Raw genomic sequence first — 21340 nt, forward strand, 5'->3', positions numbered from 1 at the left:
AACCAAAGTCTCAAGATAGTTAACTCACAGCCAGTTAAAACATCAATATAAAACATCAGAAGAAGAAGAATAGTATCTGATCCAGTATCTGATCCAAAAATATCATCTAGATTCAAGGAAAATTAGAGAAGTCCTGAAAATAATAAAGCAGAAAATAACAGCAGTGTCAAAGAAGATTAGCAGATACGAAGCCAGAATTACACAACACAGGCAGAATCCCCAATTCTAGTCGAATCAGAGACGTTTCTACCAAAGCATAGAAGGAGAAACTGCAAGAAACATAGAAACACCAAATAAAGAAGAAACAGTGCAATTCTGGCGGAAATTATGGGACAATCCAATAGATTATAATAAAATAGCAGGCTGGGTGAAAGAGATCAAAAAATGTAACCAACAAATGCAAGATCTAATAACTATACCAGAATTAATAAGTGAAAGAACAAAGAAAATTAAAAATTGGACTGCACCAGGTGACGATCAACTGCATGGCTTTTGGCTTAAACACCTAACAACTATCAAAACACTTCAATCACATTTTGCAAGGAGGTGATATTGAACAATGGCTAACAATTGGGAAAACTCATCTCATCATGAAAGACCCAGCAAAAGGTGCAGTTCCAAGTAATTATAGACCGATAACCTGCCTGCCAACCATGTTCAAATTATTAACTGGAATAATAGCAGGTGAAGTAATGCAACACTTATTAACTAACAAACCGCTTCCAGTTGAATAGAAAGGAAATTGCCCGTACACCAGAGGCACAGAAGACCAGCTGCTGATTAACAAAATGATTTTAGAAAATTGCAAGAGAAGAAAAACAAATCTAAGTGTTGCATGGATTGACTACAAGAAAGCCTTCGACTCATTGCCTCACACATGGATACTAAAATGTTTAGAAACAACTGGTGTCAGCAAAAACATTCAGATATTTCTTTAAAAAGCAATGAGCATGTGGAGTACACAGTTAACAATCAATGGCGAGACACTTGGACAGGTTAGCATTAGAAGAAGTATTTTCCAAGGAGACTCACTATCCCCTCTATTGTTTGTAATCACCATGACTCCACTTTCACAAATACCAAACAAAACAGGCCTTGGATACCAAACATCTAACACATCAAGTAAAATAAACCATCTGCTGTACATGGACGATCTGAAGTTGTATGGAAAGTCCCAGTCAGAAATCGAATCACTGCTAAACACTGTCTGTACATTCAGTAGCGATACAGCAACTGAGTTTGGACTAGAGAAGTGTGCTGCATTAATAATAAACAGAGGAAAAACAACAAAAACAGAAGGAATAGAACTGCCAATTGGAAGCAACATCAAGAACCTGGAAGAGAAAGAACATTACAAATACTTGGGCATTCCCCAAGCTAATAACATTGCACACACTGAAGTTAAAAGAAAAATTGGAAGTGAATAGATCAGGAGAGTTAGAAAAATCCTCAAGTCCAAACTCAATGACGGGAACACCATACAAGCCATAAACACCTGGGCTATACCTGTTATCAGGTACACTGCAGGAATAATAGACTGGACCCAGGCAGAGCTAGAGACGCTAGATCCTAAGACCAGGAAAATCATGACCATCAATCATGCTCTGCACCCCCGCAGTGATGTAGAAAGGTTCTACCTCCCTCGCAGCTCAGGTGGAAGAGGAATGCTGCAAGTCCATCAAACAGTAGAGGAGGAGAAAAGAGGCCTTGAAGAATATATCAAGGACAGTGAAAAAGATGCACTTAAAATGGTCAATAATGAGAAACTATTCAACACCAATGAAACAAAGCAGGCTTACAAGAAAGAACAAGTCAAGAACCGAGCAGAAAAATGGAAAAATAAGCCCCTGCATGGTCAATATTTGCACAATATAAGTGGAAAATCAGACATCACCAAGACCTGGCAATGGCTTAAGAATGGCTACTTGAAGAAAGAAACAGAGGGTTTAATACTGGCTGCACAAGAACAGGCACTAAGAACAAATGCAATAAGAGCAAAAGTCAAAAAATCCACCACAAACAGCAAGTGCCGCCTTTGTAAAGAAGCAGATGAAACAGTGGATCACCTAATTAGCTGTTGTAAAAAGATTGCACAGACTGACGACAAACAAAGGCATGACAAGGTAGCAGGGATGATACACTGGAACATCTGCAAAAAATACAAGCTACCTGTAGCCAAAGATTGGTGGGACCATGAAATTGAAAAAGTTGTAGAAAATGAAGATGCAAAAATATTATGGGACTTCTGACTACAAACAGACAAACATCTGCCACACAATACACCAGATATAACTGTAGTTGAGAAGAAAGAAAAACAAGTTAAAATAATCAACATAGCAATACCAGGGAATAGCAGAATAGAAGAAAAAGAAATCGAAAAAATCACAAAATCACCAAATACAAAGATCTACAAATCGAAATTGAAAGGCTGTGGCAGAACAGAAAAAGACCAAAATAATCCCAGTGGTAGTTGGTGCCCTAGGTGCAATTCCAAAAGACCTTGAAGAGCACCTCAACGCCATAGGGGCCACAGAAATCACCGCCAATTACAAAAAGCAATATTATTGGGAAGAGCCTATATTCTGCGACAATATCTATAATAACAGTAACAACATTGATAATAAAATTCATCCATCCCAGGTCCTTGAGAAGGACTCGATGTCTGGATAAAACAAACCAGTCAATAACACCTGTCTGATTGTGTAAACAATCAATCAATCAATCAATCAATCAATCAATAATTAACAACAAACATTAGAAAACCCCAGTCAACTCCTGATCATTTGATATGGCATTGTTATGCAGCTAGAATAAAAGTATGGGTGAGGAGATTTTATTTACCTAGGGGAGCAAAAACACCACCAACCACTTGGGGAGAAGCAAAGAGAGCAAAAAATGAATAATGAAAGAAGCACAATGGGGAAGGAGGAAATGTTCAACAGAATAAGGGAAGCAGGTGATCTGAATGAAAAAAAAGAAAATTCAGTCTGTAGGCTATGACAGTCAACCAATTAAATCAACATATTGGTAGCATATAAATGTAACATTTGTACTTGCAGGTGTCTTTTCTCACTTTACAATGAATGCACATAGATTGGAAATGGATCCTGCTGCCTCAATGCTGCACCTACCCACATACATGCATTGTTGGACGTTCTTTACATGTACACGTGTTCTGCTTGCACCCCAGTCCTGTGTATGCTTACTTACTATTAAGTAAATCCCATTTCATTCAGTTTGACTTTCTCCATAGTAGGTGTGCTTAGAATTGCAGTCTTAATCCAACAACGTTTTAACATTTTCCTTCTGCAGATATTTCCCAAGCTGAAATAGAAAATGTATGCAAACACAGAGCTGAAGTGACAATTTCCTTCTCATCTTCTTTCCTTATGACCCCAGCTTTGAAAAAAGTGCTGTCTTTTGAATGCACTTGTATTTTTGCATAGAATTCTTAGGGTAATGTTGATACTCCAGGCTGTTCTGCAGTTCGAGAGCATTCTTATGTACTCCATAGTACATTCTACATTCAGAAAATTTTCATTCCTGGAGCTAAAAATCACATGGAGAACAAACTATAAAATGGAATCCAAAGTATTTTTCACTGGCAGCTTTCAAGTTGCCTTAACTAAGGCGATGCATGGTATGCTGGAGGTGCCTGGAGTGCAGACCTGTGTTGGTGTCAGAGGTGGCAGTGATGCCGATGCCGCTGCTCCAGGCAAGGGCAGAACTGGAGCTCCAGCTGGGAGCTGCTCCGGACCTGCAAGGAAGAGGAGGAATGAAGGAATATGGGGCTCAGGTGAGGGTGGGGAGGTCTCTGGAGTGAGGGGGCTTTGACGGGAGAGGCAGGACAGCAATACAGCACTAGCATGCAGATGCACTGTGCACGCTGGAGTGGGCATGGCCTTTTAAAACCACAACAGTGTGGCTGGGATGGTGGTGGAGACATCAACGAAGGCTCCCCCCACGGGCTGCCTGCGTCCCCAAATGGCCAGAAAATGGCCCAACCTGGCATTTGGGAGGAAGACAGGCCCAAGGAAGGAGCTCTCACCACCGTCTCCGCCATCCTGGCAGAGACAGTGGTGAGAGCTCCTTTCTGAGGCACCCCTTCCTCTCAAATGCTAGACTAGGCCATTTTCACCCATCCTGAAGCCCGAAAAGGCATTTGGGAGAAAGGAAGGCTGATGGAGGCGCTCTTGCCGCCGTTTCAGTACTAGTACGCAGAAGATTTTTAGTATGAATTAAGCTAGTATGAATTAATTGATCTATTGTCTACAGAACATTGCATTTTAATAGAACAACTGTAAACCACCCATAATTGTAAACTGCCCAGACGCAAGTTTTGGGCGGTATAGACATATTTCAAATAAATAAAAATAAAAACTGTTAAGAAAAAACGGCATACTTACTTGAAATGTGTCACAGAGGGAACCATCAAAAAGCATTTCTGCATGAGAAAAGAAGGGAAATTTTTCTTCTAAGAGAGCACCATGTACCTTCAATTTTAATAGATATTTGTACTAAAAAATATATGTGTTACCTGATTAAATAGCAATAGCACTTACATTTATATACCACTCTATAGCTGGAAGCTCTCTAAGCAGTTTACAATGATTTAGCATATTGCCCCCCAACATTCTGGGTACTCATTTTACTGACCTCGGAAGGATGGAAGGCTGAGTCAACCTTGAGCCCTTGGTCAGGATCGAACTTGCAACCTTCTGGTTACAGGGCGGCAGTTTTACCACTGTGCCACCAGGGGCTCCTGATAAATGAGATCACCATTTCAGCTGATCAAAAGGCTTTTAATTGAGTATTCATACTGATTAATCTACTAAATGTTGCATCCGTCGTAGAAATACATGCTTATGAAAATGGATTCATTTGTTTGGGGGGGGCTTATAGAAACTTCTAGTGATGCAGAAAAGTCCTTTTAGAGATCTATATCTTGGCATAAATTAAGAATAAGCATAAATTAAGAATAAAATTAAACACTTTTAAATGTCATTGATTTCAAAGAGTGTGTTGAGCACTTAATTAAATATTTCCCACTGAAATTAATGAGACTTAAACATGATTCTTTTGTTCATCATTTGCTATTATATGCATACAAACAATTCTTTTTAAAAATAATGTTCTATTCAATGGCAAAAAAGGTAGCTAATGATAAATAAGAAGGAGGAAATGATCATTTCTTAAATGATTGTAAGGGAAAGACAGAGCAAGAACAGCAATTGCAAGAGTCCTTCTGTCTTCTCTTTAATAAGCATCAGTCATAGGAACATAGGAAGCTGCCAGATCGAGTCAGACCCTTGATCCATCTAGCTCTGTACTGTCTATCCAGACTGGCAGTGGTTTCTCCAAAACTGCAGGCAGGAATCTCTCTCAGCCCTATCTTGGAGATGCCAGGGAGGGAGCTTGGAACCTTCTGCTCTTCTCAGAGAGGCTCCATCCTCTGAGGGGAATCTGAATATCTTACAGTGCTCACATGTGGTCTCCCATTCAAATGCAATCAGGGCAGACCTTGCTTAGCTAAAGGGATAAGTCATGTTTGCTACCACAAGACCAGCTCTCCTCTCCAAAAACAGACAACACATCTTTTCAATAAAACAGAAACAATGCATATCTTTTCAAGAAAGATGTTTACACTTTAAGTAGTAACCAGTGTGCTTAAGAGAACAGACACATGTACTGACTACTCATAGCCCATGAAGGTTCCAGAGACCTGTTGTACCATCAAGTACTGTGGCCCACCAACCTCTGAATATCAGGAAGGTAAGCAGGGGCATACCAAGGTTGGAGTGGGGCCGAAGACAAGATTGTAAAATGGGCCCCTCACTGCCTTCCTCTCCTTCATTTCTACAAGGTGAAGAACAGATCTCAGTACATGGGGGGCCCATTGGGACAAAGAAAAAAGTGGCTACCCTGCCCCACTTTAATATAAAATCTAGCAGTTAGTTGAATCTATGTCCAGCACTAAAAAACAACCCAGAGTTCTTTCAAGGCAGACCCCCCCACCCACTCAACTTAAGCCCTATCAGTCTGAACCTCCTGTACACCAACTCAAGCCTAACACCAGGATTTGGGGCTTGTCCTTGTCTCTCTTTAACATTCAGCTTGAAAAAGATAACTTCAAAGTTTGCTTGTGATATTTTAGTTGGTCCCAATAAAGGTATTACCTTACTTTGATTGCTATCCCTTAATAGACCAATGACCACCCACTGATCAAATTCTGGTCACCCAGAATTTCAGGGGCCCTATCCCAACCCTATTTGATGATACCATGGATTGAACATGGGACCCCCCCGCCCTTCTGCATGCAAAACATGTGCTCTTTTACAGAACTAGAGCCCCATGATCCCTAACAGACAAACATATACCACAGTTAATAAAGATTAGAGATTCTAACACAAAACACTGGAAAGCAGAACTGCACAAACACCTAGTCAAAAGGAACCATGCTGGTAACGAACACCAAGGCTGAAAGCTAAACACTTAGCACAAGGCCAGCCATGGTAGAGATGTGGTTGTTTTTTTAAAAAACTTGCTCTTGTTAAATTAGTGGGAATCATCAACTTCCTGATGCCAATCTACCCAAGGCCTGCTTCTGCTTTAACACGCCACAGGGCACTTTGTCTGCTCTTTGTCCCTCTGCTCCGATTCTCACCCTGTGCTGCTGCTCTTCTGCTTTGGATATCAGCCAGCCCTCAGCACCAGTATTCCACCTATTTTCTTTCATCCATGTACAGAATGAGTTTTGTTTTGGTCAGCGGTATCAAGGCAACGTGTGCACATTTTGTGTGCCATTATAGATACATGTGTACACACAAACACACACATATCCACAAATATGAAAGAAAAATGGATTTCAGTTTTTTTCCTTTCTTCCACTTCACATTTGCACGTATATCTCAACCAACTGATAGGGAACAGATTCAGTCCTGAACAAAAAAAATATCTTGAGTTCAAACACAGGTTTACTATGGAGTAAGTGTGTGTGTGTTTTTAGTTTATGCCAGCCAACCTTAATAATGTTTAGCCATTCGAGTACTTGTTTCATAGCTAAAATAAGGAGTTTAGTCTCCTTTGTCTCCTGCATTCAGTACTCCACTTAGTTAAAAGATTGGTTAGAGTGATGGATGAGAATTGGGAAGAATTGGGTTCAAATCCTTCCATACTCAGCCAGGAAGCTCAGGGGATAACCTTAAACTAGATACTCTCTCTCATCCTAACCCATTTCACAGGATTGTTGTAAGAATGAAAGTAGGAAGAAAGAATCATACAAACAGTACCCTGAGCTATGCCAGCAGAAAGAGAAGTCACCCACCAGCAATCAGTAATCAGTTTAGACAATCAATGTCACTCTCTCTCTCTGTCTCTCTCTCTCTTAATTTGATTTCAAACCAGACAACACAATGGAATACATGGAGTCATCCCAGTTTCTTGGGATTTAAGTAGTAGGCATTTCAGGGACAGGAGAGAAAGGCAGCTTAAAAAAAATAAATCCCCATCATCAACTGATTTGCAAAGTCTTATTCTGAAGCAAGTCTTTTTAAAAAAAGAATTTATTCAGCAGCTCTTTAGCCCCTTATCAAATGGATGACCCAGCCTGCAAGATCCCAACATTGAACCCCAACTGTTCTCTCTACCTCCATCATGCTTACTTTTAAAACTACAAGTTTCTTTTACCTTCCCCTTCTTGTGAGACAGCAGTACCAAGGCAACCCCCATCTCTTTCTTGTCATCTCTCCCTCTTTTTTCCATTTCTTTTCTTCACATTCCACTTGTGTTTGCTGGACCTGATGGTTACTTTTAAAAATAAAAGTTTCATTTACCCGCTTTCTTGAGGGTCAGTCAGCACAGCAGAACAATGTGATTATGCAGCCCTCAGGCAGTTCCTTTTCCTTTACATTCTTCTTCCCCTCCCCTGCCTAATAGGACTTGCATTTCCTTTACGCCCTGCCTTCTTATGAGTCAGTCTGTCAGCAACAAAAATGAAAAAAGGCTTTCATGCAGCCCCCAGGCAGGCTCCAGCCAGCAGCTTGGCTTCAAAGCTCCAGCACTCCTTCTCGCTGCTGCTTGACTCGTGCCTGCCTGATGTCACTCAATCGGCATGCTCTCAGTTTCAGTGAGTGAGTCTGCGCAGAGCATGGCCGGCTGGGAGCAGCCACTCTAAGAGGCAGGCAGGAGGCAAAAAGAAGTGGTGGGTATTGGATCACTTCGCTGCTGCCGCAGCAACAGAGAAAAAAGAAAGAGTAAGAAACAGGGAAAAGAGAAAGGGCAAGGGCTGACCTTGGGGGGCCATCAGAGGCTGTGGGCCAGGAGACATTTGTCTCCCTTTGACTAATTAATGGTATGCCCCTGGAGGTAAGTAAACTACAAAACCATCACCATCACTCCTGGAACTGTTTCAACTGTGCTAGAGGACTAATATGTAGTGTCACTACAGTACTGTTGAGTTTTGATGCTGGAAATTTAGGTTCAAAACCCACATCAGTCTCAAGGGTACCTTGGGCAAGTATTATCTTAATACATGGCTAAGAGGATAAAACCAGATATTCATGTAAACTGTCCTGATCTCCAGAAAGGAAAGAACAATTGTATTTTAAAAAATTGCTAGTGGTGGATACTGTTCTAAATTCCAGAGATCCATTGGCTTTTTTCAATTCTTTACCATATGTCAAAATCACAACTCACAGTGCTTTCCAGAACTAGACCAATGTACCAATTTTATTGCGAATTAACTTAAGCTGAGATCACCATGATAAAAATGGATATGTCAATCAGTTCACTTCTCTGATGGAAACATACCATATTAAAGACATTGGGCTAATTCAAAACATCACACAGAACCAGAATCAAATCTTGGTTCTGTTACTTGTGTGTGACATCTCCAAGCTTCAGGGGTGCATGCTTCCTGCTCTTCTGCCTGTGTGCGATTCAGAAGAATTCCAATTGTGATTAGAAACAAGGCTGGTTATGATGTCCAAACAGATGCAACTTGGTTTATTTTAATCAAATTGCTTGAAATAAAACAAAATCCAAAGGCAAGATCCCAACAATTTGTTTAGCATAAACCAAGAATAGTCATTTCAGACATCATGGCTGACCTTGGTTTGCATCTAAGCAGAGTTGGAAGTAGTATTCTTCTGAATTAAACTCAAGGGGAGGGGAGGGTGCATGCTCCCAAGACTTGGGGATGGTGCATGGAACCAAGATTAGTCTGTGGTCCCAACAAGACTGAACCAGTCCATTATGTAGTTGTAACATAATGGATTACAACTACAGTCATGATTTCCTTTCTTTTAATCATCTGTTTTAATCATCAAGTTTCATCTCAATAGAAAAATGTTATTATCAAAGCATAAATAAAACCTTACAGTCATTTTAGCAATCTTGTTCACATATGTGTTGAGAGGTTCTATTATTTTTATTCAGTGTTGATGAAGAGAACAGAAAATCCTTTTATCTGTCTTGTCAGAGACATTTCGCAAACAAACAATGGTTCCCTTCATGGACTCTAAAATCATGTGAAAAATATTAATAACTCCTCCTGCCTGGGAACTTCTCTCTAAAGTCGGTCAGTAAACTCTCACAAAGCAGTGTCATTAGGCTAGTGCTGGGAGTAAAGAACTGGCACTATCACTTCAGAATTGTGGCTATGGAAAATACAATGTGTTAATTACAGAGTACATCTTCCTGCGATGTTTGATATTTTGATTTAGGTAAATTGTTTGTCCTCCACACATTATACATAAATATTGACAGGACAGAAGGAACACATGGCTGTTATCATGCTATGCTCATATTTGGCATCAAGACTTCTTCACTTCCCTAAATGTTTGCAAAACTTCAGTTACTGAAAAGTTTAGAAAGCTTGAGCAAATGCCTTCATTGACGCAGGGTAAATATTTAAGTCAATGTATCAAATAGGTTACATGCCATTACATACAAAAGGTCTGTATTTAGAGAAGTGGCACAAGGAGTCTAGTTCTCCCCCACCCACCCACCCCGTACTTCTTTCCCTGACATTCTTGTCAATATATTACCACAGTTAGAAGAAAGGGAATACCATATAGTCATACAATAAGTCTGTAAACAGTCACTGTTTATTTTTGGGTTGTGTCTGAATAGGATAGTGAAACAAATGTATAATTGCTATAGGAAACACATTTGTTCTACTATAGAATATGATACTGGAACAAATTAATATCTGCCAGGGATCAGTCATTGGAGAATGAGGGCTAAATCCATCTAGTCCCCTGAAAAGTATCAACTGCTTTCCCCAGTTGCTGGGCTTGCCAGCAGCTCCCTTTTAGAAAGCGAGAGTAAGCACTGGTCTACCACTCATGAAGATTAAAACAGCTGCCACCTAATGATGCAGCAGGAAATGACTTGCCCAGCAAGCATGGAATCCCCGCTGGTATGGTTCCCAGAATATGGGAAGCACCTGTATTGGGCAGCAGTGATATAGGAAGATGCTGAAAGGCATCATCTCATACTGCACGGGAGATGGCAATGGTAAACTCCCCCTGTATTCTACCAAAGAAAAACCAAAGGGCTCTGTGGTCGCCAGGAGTCCACACCGACTCAACAGCACACTTTACCTTTACCACTCACAAATTTGCTGTTACATCTCTCTGTGAGCATACTTGATGGTACAAGTTGTACAAGTTCCTGTCTGTTAACTCAAAGCATCATGTGCCTTCATCAATAGGGATGTGCATGAACTGGTTCGAAGGCCCTTTTACAGGCCTCCAAACAGGTTCGAACACTGGGAGGTTTGGAGGTTTGAAGGCGGAGGATGTCAGACTTTAAGGGTGGGGGTGCACTTATACCTCCCTCTGCTTCCCCCCGCCAGTGCTCAGTTTTTTAAAAGTCCTTCAGGGCAGCAGTGTACCTCCCTGCCGCCCCGTCCCCTCTTCAGCTGGAAGTGACCAGAAGTACCTGGTGCATGCATGTCTGGTGAGATCACATGTGGTGTGCACGCGCCAGGTACTGCTGGCCACCTCCAGCCAAAGAGGAGACCTGAAGGACTTTACAAAAACTGAGCACTGGTGGGGGGGAAGCAGAGGGAGGAGCAAATGCATCCTCCCCTCCCCTTAAAGTCCGACACCCCCCGCCTTCGAACCATCCTCGCCCATTTCTGTGCACATCCCTATTCATTAATGAAACAGGCATTTGAAGGAAATTTAAGACATATTCTGACAAAACGGACAGCAACATAATCTGGAATTGGCCATTCACAATTTAAGACATATTCTGACAAAACGGACAGCAACATAATCTGGAATTGGCCATTCACATTTCAAACGTTAGGATATGGAGAACAGAAGTGACCAAGAGCAAAAATGGCCACAGATATCTTTTTTCTTCCCATGTACCCTTGGAGACAATTTTAATGAACTTTTCTGTCACCAATTATAAGTCCTCAAGCTGGTATTTAACATCTGTTAAAACAAGCTTGTTATACTAGTACATCCTCTCCCTGCAATCCAGTGCCTGATTAAACTCCAGTCATGCTTTAATAAGGTATTTATGCATAACTAGTTGTGCCAGAATATGAATGAGGATATGAATTTGAATCTATATCCAACTGAGAGCAACACTGTGTTAATTGACAACATCAGAGCTCATCAGATTTCTGATCCAGCAAGTGATACACACATAAAAATCTGCTTTGGAATCCAGATACCTGTAACTGGATCAAAGATACCTGTAACTGGATCAAGTTTTGCCTGAAATGATGTACAGTAACTGATTCTGTGTCTTTGCATTATAAATCAGAAATTACTTTGCAAACATTTTTAAGAACTTCCATGTTATTTCTCCATGAATTGATTAGGCTATATCATGATTACAATATCATATTTCAGTAGTCATTGTGTTGATGAAACCCAGTCAGTAAGTGAAAGGGGGCTAGTGATCCCATAACTTAAAGAATGTTTTCTAAGATTCTTAAAGAATACGACTGCTCATGGTCCTGTTTTCCATAGGCTTTTGGAAAAAAGCCTAGTGAATAAGGAGTTGACTCCAGATGTTCCATATTTAAGAAGATGGCCTTCCATAACATCAGATATTCAGGGCGTAATTGATGTACCTTAAATCAGGAGAGGAGAGCTGATCTTGTGGTAGCAAGCATGACTTGTCCCCTTAAGCTAAGCAGGATCCACCCTGGTTGCATATGAAAGGGAGACTAGAAGTGTGAGCACTATGAGATCTTCCCCTCAGGGGATGGAGCCGCTCTGGGAAGAGCAAAAGGTTTCAAGTTCCCTCCTTGGCTTCTCCAAGATAGGGCTGAGAGAGATTCCTGCCTGCAATCTTGGAGAAGCCACTGCCACTCTATGAAGACAATACTGAGCTTGATAGACCAATGGTCTGACTCAGTAGATGGTAGCATCCTATGTTCCTGTGCACCCTAGCTCTGTAGAACAGACATGGCACTTTCATACTGTTCCTCATCTGTGTATAGATCTATTATGCTAGTCACCATACACCTGTGTAAAAGTGATTCAGTTTTTTTTTTTTAATTTAAAGGAAGCAGTGGATTTTAACTCATATGGAAGACAAGAGAACAACTCACAGTGGGAAAACTAAAATTATTTTGAAACTGAAGTAGATTTAAACACATGCTAATAATATCGTTTCAGTCAAGTTTACCCCTTACTCCTTAAGGGGTAAACAAGCTGGTGTGGAAGCACACAAAACTAAGACCGAAGTGGGCGGGGGGCATATCACAGTTGGCACACCTGACAAATCTTACCTGGCAATTATAGTCTATTGAAATGTCTCATCTGGAAAAGAAAAGAAAAAAGGACATGTAGTTATTAAATATTTGCTATTTAAAACATACTCTAAAAATACAAAGTTATAGGTTATAGTTTGTCTCCTGCTAGGGCTATGTCCTAAGAAAGGAATCTGTACATTGCCACTGTCAATTGCAGTAGAAAGTACCTTGACAGTAAATGTTAGGATCCAAGTTAAAAATTAAGCACCTTTAAATCATGTTGCTTTCAGCTGAAGAGATTTAAGCAGGTGCTTGATGCTGCCATTTATGCTAGGATTTTACAATGGGACTTTGAGGGAGCACTGCTATATTTTAAAAACCTGACACAAAATCAGGCCGAAGTCTCTTTCTATTATCAAAAGTTGAGAGATGTCCCTGCTACATCATTCATTCATTCATTCATTCATTCGATTTCTATACCGCCCTTCCAAAAATGGCTGAGCGGTTTACACAGAGAAATAATCAATAAATAAGAAGATGGATCCCGGTCCCCAAAGGGCTCAAAATCTAAAAGAAACATAAGACAGACACCAGCAACTGTCACTGGAGGTACTGTGCTGGGGGTGGACAGAGCCAGTTACTTTCCCCCTGCTAAATAAAGAGAATCACCACGTTAAAAGGTTCCTTCTTTGCCAAGTTATCAGGGGTAACATTAGCAATGTACCATTAATGTAACTCTGACCAGAGGCCCCAAAAGAAAAAGGAGATATGTTCATCTCATCTCCCTTCAGACTGCAGAAACATCCTCAGCAACACTGTACATCAGTTTGCTAAACTGCATTGGCTAGCCATTCTTTCCTCCTTCAAAAGGGGGCACAGAGTAAGCATACACTCTGTTGAGCACCACTCCACCCATTGCTACTGCTAGCCAAACACTCATGAGCTTTTCTGGTTTTTAGGTTCACAGGCTGGTCCGCAGATCATGTGCTACTTCTAACGACTACTGCTAGTTACTCTCTCTGTGGCTCGCCTTGCTCTCCACAGGCAGGTGGGTCTCCAGTGTGGGCAGAGGACATAATCTTCCACACACTCAGGGTTGGGCAGACTACAAGGGAAGACCAGCAGCCAGTGGTATGTCCAGCAGCCAGTGACCAGTGTGATTTCAGCTGTTCCCTTGTGAGACTGCTGACAAACTCGTTCCAAAGAGGCTCCTGTAGCTATGCAAGCACCATCATAGATAGTTATGTCACAGGTGAACAGTGGTGTAGTTGCAAATTCAGAAGCACAGGCACCCTTCATGACAGCCTTCACCCCTCATAGCCATGCCCACCCCAATGGCCACAAACCCCACTGAATAATTATGATGCAATAATGTGGGGGTTTCCGTTACAAGAAGTCAAGGATAATTTCCTAACCCTACATAGCTTGAACCTGTTTTGGCTGTTCACCCAGAATAATATTCTAGATTGTTCACTACAAAAATTACTCTTTGTAACAGGAGAGGAAGAAAACAGTAATAAAATCAATTGCAGTCCAATATTCAATAGCTGTTGGAATACCAAAAGCAGCATATTATTTCTATTTAGAAAGCAAAGGGCTCTGTACCCCTACTGAGACCCTGGGAGGAGGAAAGTACCAGGACTGTATTCCTGCAGCACTACACCACTGCAGGTGAAACTGGTCCATCATGCAGCCTGCAGGAGCACAGATGCCCTGCTGGGATGAGATGGCTGCCTTTTGGGGCTTTCCCCCGCTCTTTTTTACAGTTCTTTTCTTTTCTTTTCTTATGCCAGACTAGCATAAGATCCCAACTATGTTAGGCTGACATTAGGCCTAACCTAGTGTAACCGGATCCTGGTGTAATTAGAGTATAGAGCTAAAATTTGCCTAAAGTAAAGTGTACTGCCAAGTTGATTTCGACTCCTGGCCACCACAGAGCCCTGTGGGTTTTCTTTGGTAGAATAAAGGAGGGGTTTACCTTTGCCATATCCCATGCAGTATGAGATGATGCCTTTCAGCATCTTCCTATATCGCTGCTGACCGATATAGGTGTTTCCCATAGTCTGGGAAACATACCAGTGGGGATTCAAACCACCAACCTTCTGCTTGTTAGTCAAGTATTTCCCCACTGCACCACTTTTAGACCATGCCTAAATATGTACAATATGGATGCACAGAAAACCACAGCATGCAAAGCGGTCTTGTAGAAGTCTTCAACAATCTAGAGGTTCTCACCGAAGAAAACTGCATTTTTAAAAACAATAAGATTCATAATGCTATTAATACTATAAACATGCAAGGCAGAAAAATAAGAGTTTAAACTCCCATAATTACAACTATTTTATTGAGCATGCTAAATAAAAGCATCTATTAGTAGAAAACATTTGTACTTTTTTCTTTAAAAAATTACACATCTCCTTGTGCTACAAATCATTATTATTATCATACAGATTGTTCCGTGCCTCTGGGTCTCATGCCTACACAGAGCTTAGGGTCTTAACTTGCCCAGAAGCTTTAAGAGTCTGCTTTTAGCATCAGTGAAATGCTGTAATTCAGAGGTCATCTATTTCAGACAAAGGGACATTCTTAAGCTACTTAAAAACTGATCTTAGCTCTCACTGATCTTGGACACTCCCTGATGAACCTAATCCTATTCAATTGGGAGAAAATAGTAGAGAAAACTCTGCCAGGCATTGCGTGCATGGTTGTGCTTGCTCACTCCTACACACACAATTTTGACACACAACACTACAGTAGCAGGGAATCTACTGTATACAGGTTGTTTAACATCTACTGCTACCATTGGGCACAAATTCACAGATTCACAATAGATTGAAGAGGAAGGAGAAAGAAAGCAAGCACATTTTAAAACTTGTATAGGTTTTCTATCAAGGGACCTTCCCCTTTTATTATTCTATTCCTGGGCACCATTCAAGTCCCTGTTTCAGAACTCTCAAGTTCAGTCAACAGGTTCAGTCGAGACTATTCCAGGCATAGCTTCCTTTTGCTTCTGCTCCTTACTTAAGTCATTGTGCTTCTGTGGATGGAGTGCTACAAGTACTCCCTGTTTTCAAATCCCTGTTAAATCACATACTTGCTCGTAAAATGAGAATAGCACAGAAACACATAGATTGTTGGACTCTATGACTAGCTACCACTGAATTTGCATGAACTGTTTTTGAGTGGAAGTTGGTGTGCATGTTTTTTCTTGCAGAACATCATGATGTTCTCCCAGTACTCAGTACCTTCTGTCCTTGCTGACTAAAGAGGGTCAGAGTTGATCCTATACACTGGACCCTAATCGCTCTGACTAAGAACTGGCAGTAAGGAGATTTAGTTGTTTCTCAGAATATATCTGAAATGTTAAAGTCAAGAATAAGCACTTCTTTGTAAAAGGTCTACCACAGGATGAAACTCAAATTCCTCCCCCACCACTGGAAGACAGCACTGCCAGAGCTTGGACCTCTGCAGATTTACTGGGCAGTGTTGATGGTGGAGGAGGAGAGAGATTAGTTGACTTTCAGATCCCAAAGCACTTCAACTTAACCTAGCACCTTAATTCGCTTGTGCCTTACTTTAGTAGAAGAAAAAGCAAACAGCAGTTAGAAAGCCAAGCAAGTTTTAAAAACCAAACATTTATCAAAGGAGGTGCACAGTTTGGGGATAAATAAGAACTGTTGCATGAAATACAGATATAAAAGACCGTCCACATGCTTAAGCCATACTCACTTTAACCAAATTCCAAATGAGATATTCTAGTACCTCCTTACCCTCTTCACCAGTGAAGAACACCAGTGTCCTGAACCACAACTTGGAAGTGTGTGTTTACTAGGAGCAAATAGCAAGTGACAGAAAGCACAATATGAAGGATGCCCAAATGAATAATGGATGAAGAAGGGTTCATCTGTGCTAAATGGGCAAAGAGGAACCTTTTAACTGGTGATTCTCTTATCTATATTTAGCAGCAGGGTAGCAAGTCTTCCTTCTCATCTTAGTGGCTGTTTGAAGGTGTCTCACTTTATTAATTAATAAATAATAATAATAATAAAGATTATGAGTCTCTTTGGGATGGGGAAGCATCTTCTCATTTCTGTATTGTGTACATTACTTTGATAACTTGTTGAAAAGCAGTATATAAATATTCTAAACAACAACAACAACGATAAATGTAAGTCAGCACTGCATCACGAATACCCTGCCAGAATATAAACACCACATTTAAGTTCTGCCTTAGAGTGGCAATTAGCCCTTGATGGAGACCTTGGGAGTTCTGTCTATGGGCAGCACAGCATATCTTCACCAGGACTGTTCGGTCATCAGCTGTGCAAGCAGCTCATGCAAGTTGTGTGATCCCAGTTGACATTACAGAAGTTCTGGCAGTCAGTAATGGCTTGGTGCCTTGAGGCAAATGCAATGTGCCAGAGCCCTAGGCCAAAGCCCAGCACTGATGCTCCTCTTGCCCCTCACCAATCTCATCTTCCGGGGCATGCTCTGCCTCCCAGCCTGTGCCACGGCTTGCTGTTGCAAGCCAGGCAATGTACATCCAGCTTTGCCCGCCAGTCCATCTGTCTCTCCTCATCGTCACTGCTGCTCTAGCACCAGCGATCTCCAATGTTCTTCTCCTGCAATTGAAGAGACAAAGCAGACAAGCCTGGTGCTGGAATGACAACAGGAGTGGGGAATGGGGAGAGTGAGAGCTGTGCTGGATGAGGAGGCACAGACAGGTCAGTGAGTTTGATGCATACTGCCTGGCCTGCAACAGCAAGCAGCAGCATGAACCAAAGTGTGCCCCAAAAGATAAGGCTGGCAAGGGGGAAGAGACATGGTAGCAACCCTGGGCTCTAACCCAGGAGATGCTGTAAGTTAAAGGACTTTGTGCTGTCTCTTGTCTCAGACAGTGGAGGACAGACTAGTGAATCAGAGGGCTAGAGGGTCAAGACATTGGTCATCCCTTCTCCACTGCTCTGACACTATCCCTTTGGATATGTAGATTGCTAATCTCAGGGATTAACTTCCTTTCTCTCTCTCTCTCCCTACCTGCCCTTTTACCTTGCAACATGGCAAGCCTCTCTCCCTGCACCATGTGTGCAGAGGATGCAGAATCCATCTGCATCCAGCTAGATAGATAGATTAGAGATCCTAACTCCTCACTTTCCTATCTAGAATGGAGTTCCTTAATAAATGGCTTATATATTGATTTGAAACTATGAATTGGCTCCAAGTTACTTTACTCTCAGCATACACGCCTGCCTAACTAAATCCGCTGTGTTGTGCCTCTGTGCACTCTGCTATAATGAGAAAGGGATTCTCTCACCACAGAGAATTTCCAACAGAAGACAGGACCAGTGAGGGAGGAGAGAGGAAAAAGCCCAGAATGGGGTGGAAAATTAGCAGCAGGAAGTGGTGGTGTCACATCCATGATGGGGGAGGGGGCTGCGCACCACTGTGCATTTATTGCCTGAGATTTTGCCTCACGGGAGAGCTACCTCTACTGACAGTTATTTCTAGAAGAAGGGCTTACTATTCCAGAGCTGGTTCTGTTCAAGGCAAGTGGTTACAGAGTATTCTGCAAGCACAAGCACCCCCCTCCCATGTTACACCACTCATGCAAGTCGATCAGTCCTGTGAGCTGCTTAGTGGTGTACAAACCGGTCCCATTTAATAGGAAATCCACTTGTCGATTCTCATGCAATAATCCCACCAGCAGGATACCCAGCAAGCAACACGCAGCAGGAACAGCACAGTTTATGTTGCAAATACAGGTTTCCAAGCACATTTAAATAGAAATGCTAGTCCCAAATGCTTATTTTCTAAAATCAAAGTCTCTGAGATTCAAGCAGGTGTAGATCACCCTTTGCTCTGGAAACCCAAGATATGCATGCACACACAGGGCAGGCTGCAACTTCCCAGAGATATGCTTGCCTCTCTCATGGCCCCGCTGTGGTGTACATCCCCCCACCGTGTGTGTGTGTGTCCAGTGCCAAAACATGCCAGCTGAAGATAACACAGGCAGAAACACGCCTGCCAAGTGAAGCCAAGGAAGTATCTGCCACAATAAACACCACCACCTGTCGATAGTCTTCAAGGTGCCACACGAGCCTCTCTGTTCTTGTTGCCGCCGCCGTCGTCCTTGGCGAGAAGAAGGCGCTCCACTCGAATGTATTCCCCCCTCCCACACATGTTCCAGGGCAGAAGACAGCGGCTCTGCGGCTCCGCCCTGGTTCAAGGCAAGGGCTGCCCTCACCGACCCGGAGCGAGTTCCCGCTTACCTGCCCAGCTGGGCTGCCTTCCTGTTGGCAGCAGAAGGAATTCGCGGCATGCGGCGTGGCCAGGAGGCTCCCTTCCCCACGGCCCTCGCAGACGCTGCTGCCTTGGGAAGTGCGCGCGCAGGTCCGAGTCGCGCGCTGAGGTGCACAGGTTAGGAGGAGTCACTCTGAGGCGGGGGTGGGGAATGGAGTCTTCCTCGCAGCAGCAGCAGCAGCAGCAGCCGGCGTCCTCAAAAGTTGCTCTGCCCGGGCGAAGCTTGGAGTGGCGCTGCCCTTGAGGAGGCGCAATTGGCAGAGAGCGAAGCAAGCGAAAGAAAGAGGCTCACACTTTCCCCCCCTCCTGCTGGCGGGAAGGGGGCTCGCGCCGCGAAGGGCGTCTGGTGGTATGGGAGAGACACCACCCGGGGCAATCCAGCGCGTCCTTCTCCTCCTCCTGCGCGCGCTGGCAGCCGCCGGGGGCAGCCCTTGAGGGGCAACACCGCTGCACTTCGGAGGCGCCTGTTTCTCCCTCCTACTCCAATGTGGGAGGTGCTGCTGGCGCTGCACTCTGCGAGGTCGCCGGCTCCCGGAGGAGGCACTCTGCTGCAGCTGTCCTGCCAGCTTCGGAGCACTCTAGGGGTGGGGAAAGGAAAGAGAAGACGCTCCCTCTCGTGATAGCCGGCGTGGGACTTTGACTCTTTTCCAGGCGGCCGGGGAGAGGCCAGCCGGGAGGGTTGATCATTCTGTGCTGGAGGAATCCCGGGGACTCCCTCCCCATGGAGGGGAAGGAAGAGCGGCGCGCTCAGCAAGAGGCGCGGGAGAGCAACGTTCACAGGTACGTCCTCTCCCCGTCGACGGGGACGCCTGGCTCGTCGCCCTGCTGTGTTCTCTGGGCTGGGCGCGTCTCTTCGGGTGCACACCTGTACGTAGTCTCATAGGAAGTCAATGAGGAAAGTGCAAATGGACCACAAGAGAAGAAGCGCGGGACACCCGCTGAGATCCCGGGGAAAGGGAGGCGGCCGGAGCGCCTTTCCTCCTTCTCCTGGAAAGGGCTGCGTGTGTGACTCTCGGTGGGATACGTCTCCATGAATTGAATTTCGTTTTAATTATCGGTTTCACGAGTAGGCGCTCGTTCCAGAGAATGCTTGTCAGACTTTAACCAGAACAGGATTACATAGGGAGGACAATACATGTTGCTTTGGCTTGTTCCTATGGGATTAGTTAGTCCTACTGAACTTAAAAAACAACAACTTAACAAAAACCATCACTTAGCTTTCAAAACTCTCTTACCACAGGACTTAATTCTCTCTCTAGATTTTCCCTATAATATAATAAAAATGTGTAATTTCTCAGTGCCTTCATCACTCTGTTTAAAGTAGCAAGGGAACTCTAAACACACACTGCAACGTTTCACTGAACATTTCCTGATCTACTTCCAGACTTTAAATACACCAATTCCAAAATAATTTTGTTCTGTCTTTATCACGTTCTCAGCATAGTACCTATGATATGTCTTAAGGTAGGTTTCCATCTTTGGGAAATACTTTCTTCACTCTATTTTCTCCAGGAAACATTTGTTTCTGTTATTGCCAAGCACTTTAGAAAAGCAAGAAACAACAACTTAATTTTTAAATAAAATTGGCTTTATTTAGAAAGAGATTTCCCATAACATGTAAATTGATGTATAATTTATATTGGAATGTGTAACAGTTTATTGCTCATTTTTATATGCTTTTATGAAATCTAAACTCCGTTATGGAACTATGAATACATGAGTACTGTCATCCCTCACTAACGGCTAGGGCAAAACCTTTCTGTTGGCAACTTTGAAGCTGGCAAGGCATTAAAATCTATGGGAAACAGGGGGTTAGGGGAACCATGACCACAAAAAGACCTAAAAATAAAAGGGAGGGGGAATTGCTAAAAATCACATAAAATCATGTAATATCGCTAAGAGTCACCAAGAAGAATGTGCAGATCAAACCTCTGGACATTTTTGAATCCCCCCAAATCACTCAAAGGCATTTTAAATCATGCTTAGCAAGGGTCATCAAGAGGAATGAACAGATTGAACCTCTGAACCCCCCCAAATAACCGAACCCCCTCCAAAATCACTAAAAAACCTCACCCAAACTCATTTGGTTGGCAAGACCTGTCACCATTTCCTATTTGCATATATTCAAAACTGCGGTTGGGAAGAGATGACTGCAGGCCCCTAGCCAGCTGGTGGCATGGTGTGTGTACTTGCCACACCAAAAAATTATCTTTCCTCCCCAGCCTCACTGACTGTTTTCACTGTATGTTTTATAACCTGCCTCCTCTGACTTCTGCAATCTCCCCCCACCCTCAAATTTTTTGAAGTTGGCTACAG

The 21340-nt window shown here is 42.8% G+C and overlaps 1 protein-coding gene and 1 long non-coding RNA gene across 3 annotated transcripts in view; one reads left to right on the forward strand and one right to left on the reverse strand.

The window, feature by feature from the left end:
- Window positions 1-19121, reverse strand: part of LOC128351504 (uncharacterized) — a 45269-nt gene extending 26148 nt beyond the window's left edge. The window contains exons 1-4 of the long non-coding RNA XR_008319810.1: window positions 18994-19121; window positions 12761-12791; window positions 4407-4444; window positions 3211-3757 (exon numbers count right to left, since the gene is read on the reverse strand). This is a non-coding gene — a long non-coding RNA (uncharacterized LOC128351504). The remainder of the gene's footprint in view (window positions 1-3210; window positions 3758-4406; window positions 4445-12760; window positions 12792-18993) is intronic.
- Window positions 19017-21340, forward strand: part of GRTP1 (growth hormone regulated TBC protein 1) — a 40664-nt gene continuing 38340 nt past the window's right edge. The window contains exon 1 of one of the 2 annotated variants that reach the window (XM_053311087.1): window positions 19017-19141. Coding sequence is in view for 1 of the 2 variants with exons in the window: in XM_053311088.1 (XP_053167063.1) it covers window positions 19746-19804 (59 nt within the window). In the remaining variant the exon portion in view is untranslated. Of the gene's footprint in view, window positions 19142-19565; window positions 19805-21340 lie in introns of those variants that run through there. The other variant, XM_053311088.1, reaches the window with a different exon arrangement.

This window comes from Hemicordylus capensis, chromosome 3, assembly GCF_027244095.1.
Source record: "Hemicordylus capensis ecotype Gifberg chromosome 3, rHemCap1.1.pri, whole genome shotgun sequence".
Classification (NCBI taxonomy): domain Eukaryota; kingdom Metazoa; phylum Chordata; class Lepidosauria; order Squamata; family Cordylidae; genus Hemicordylus; species Hemicordylus capensis.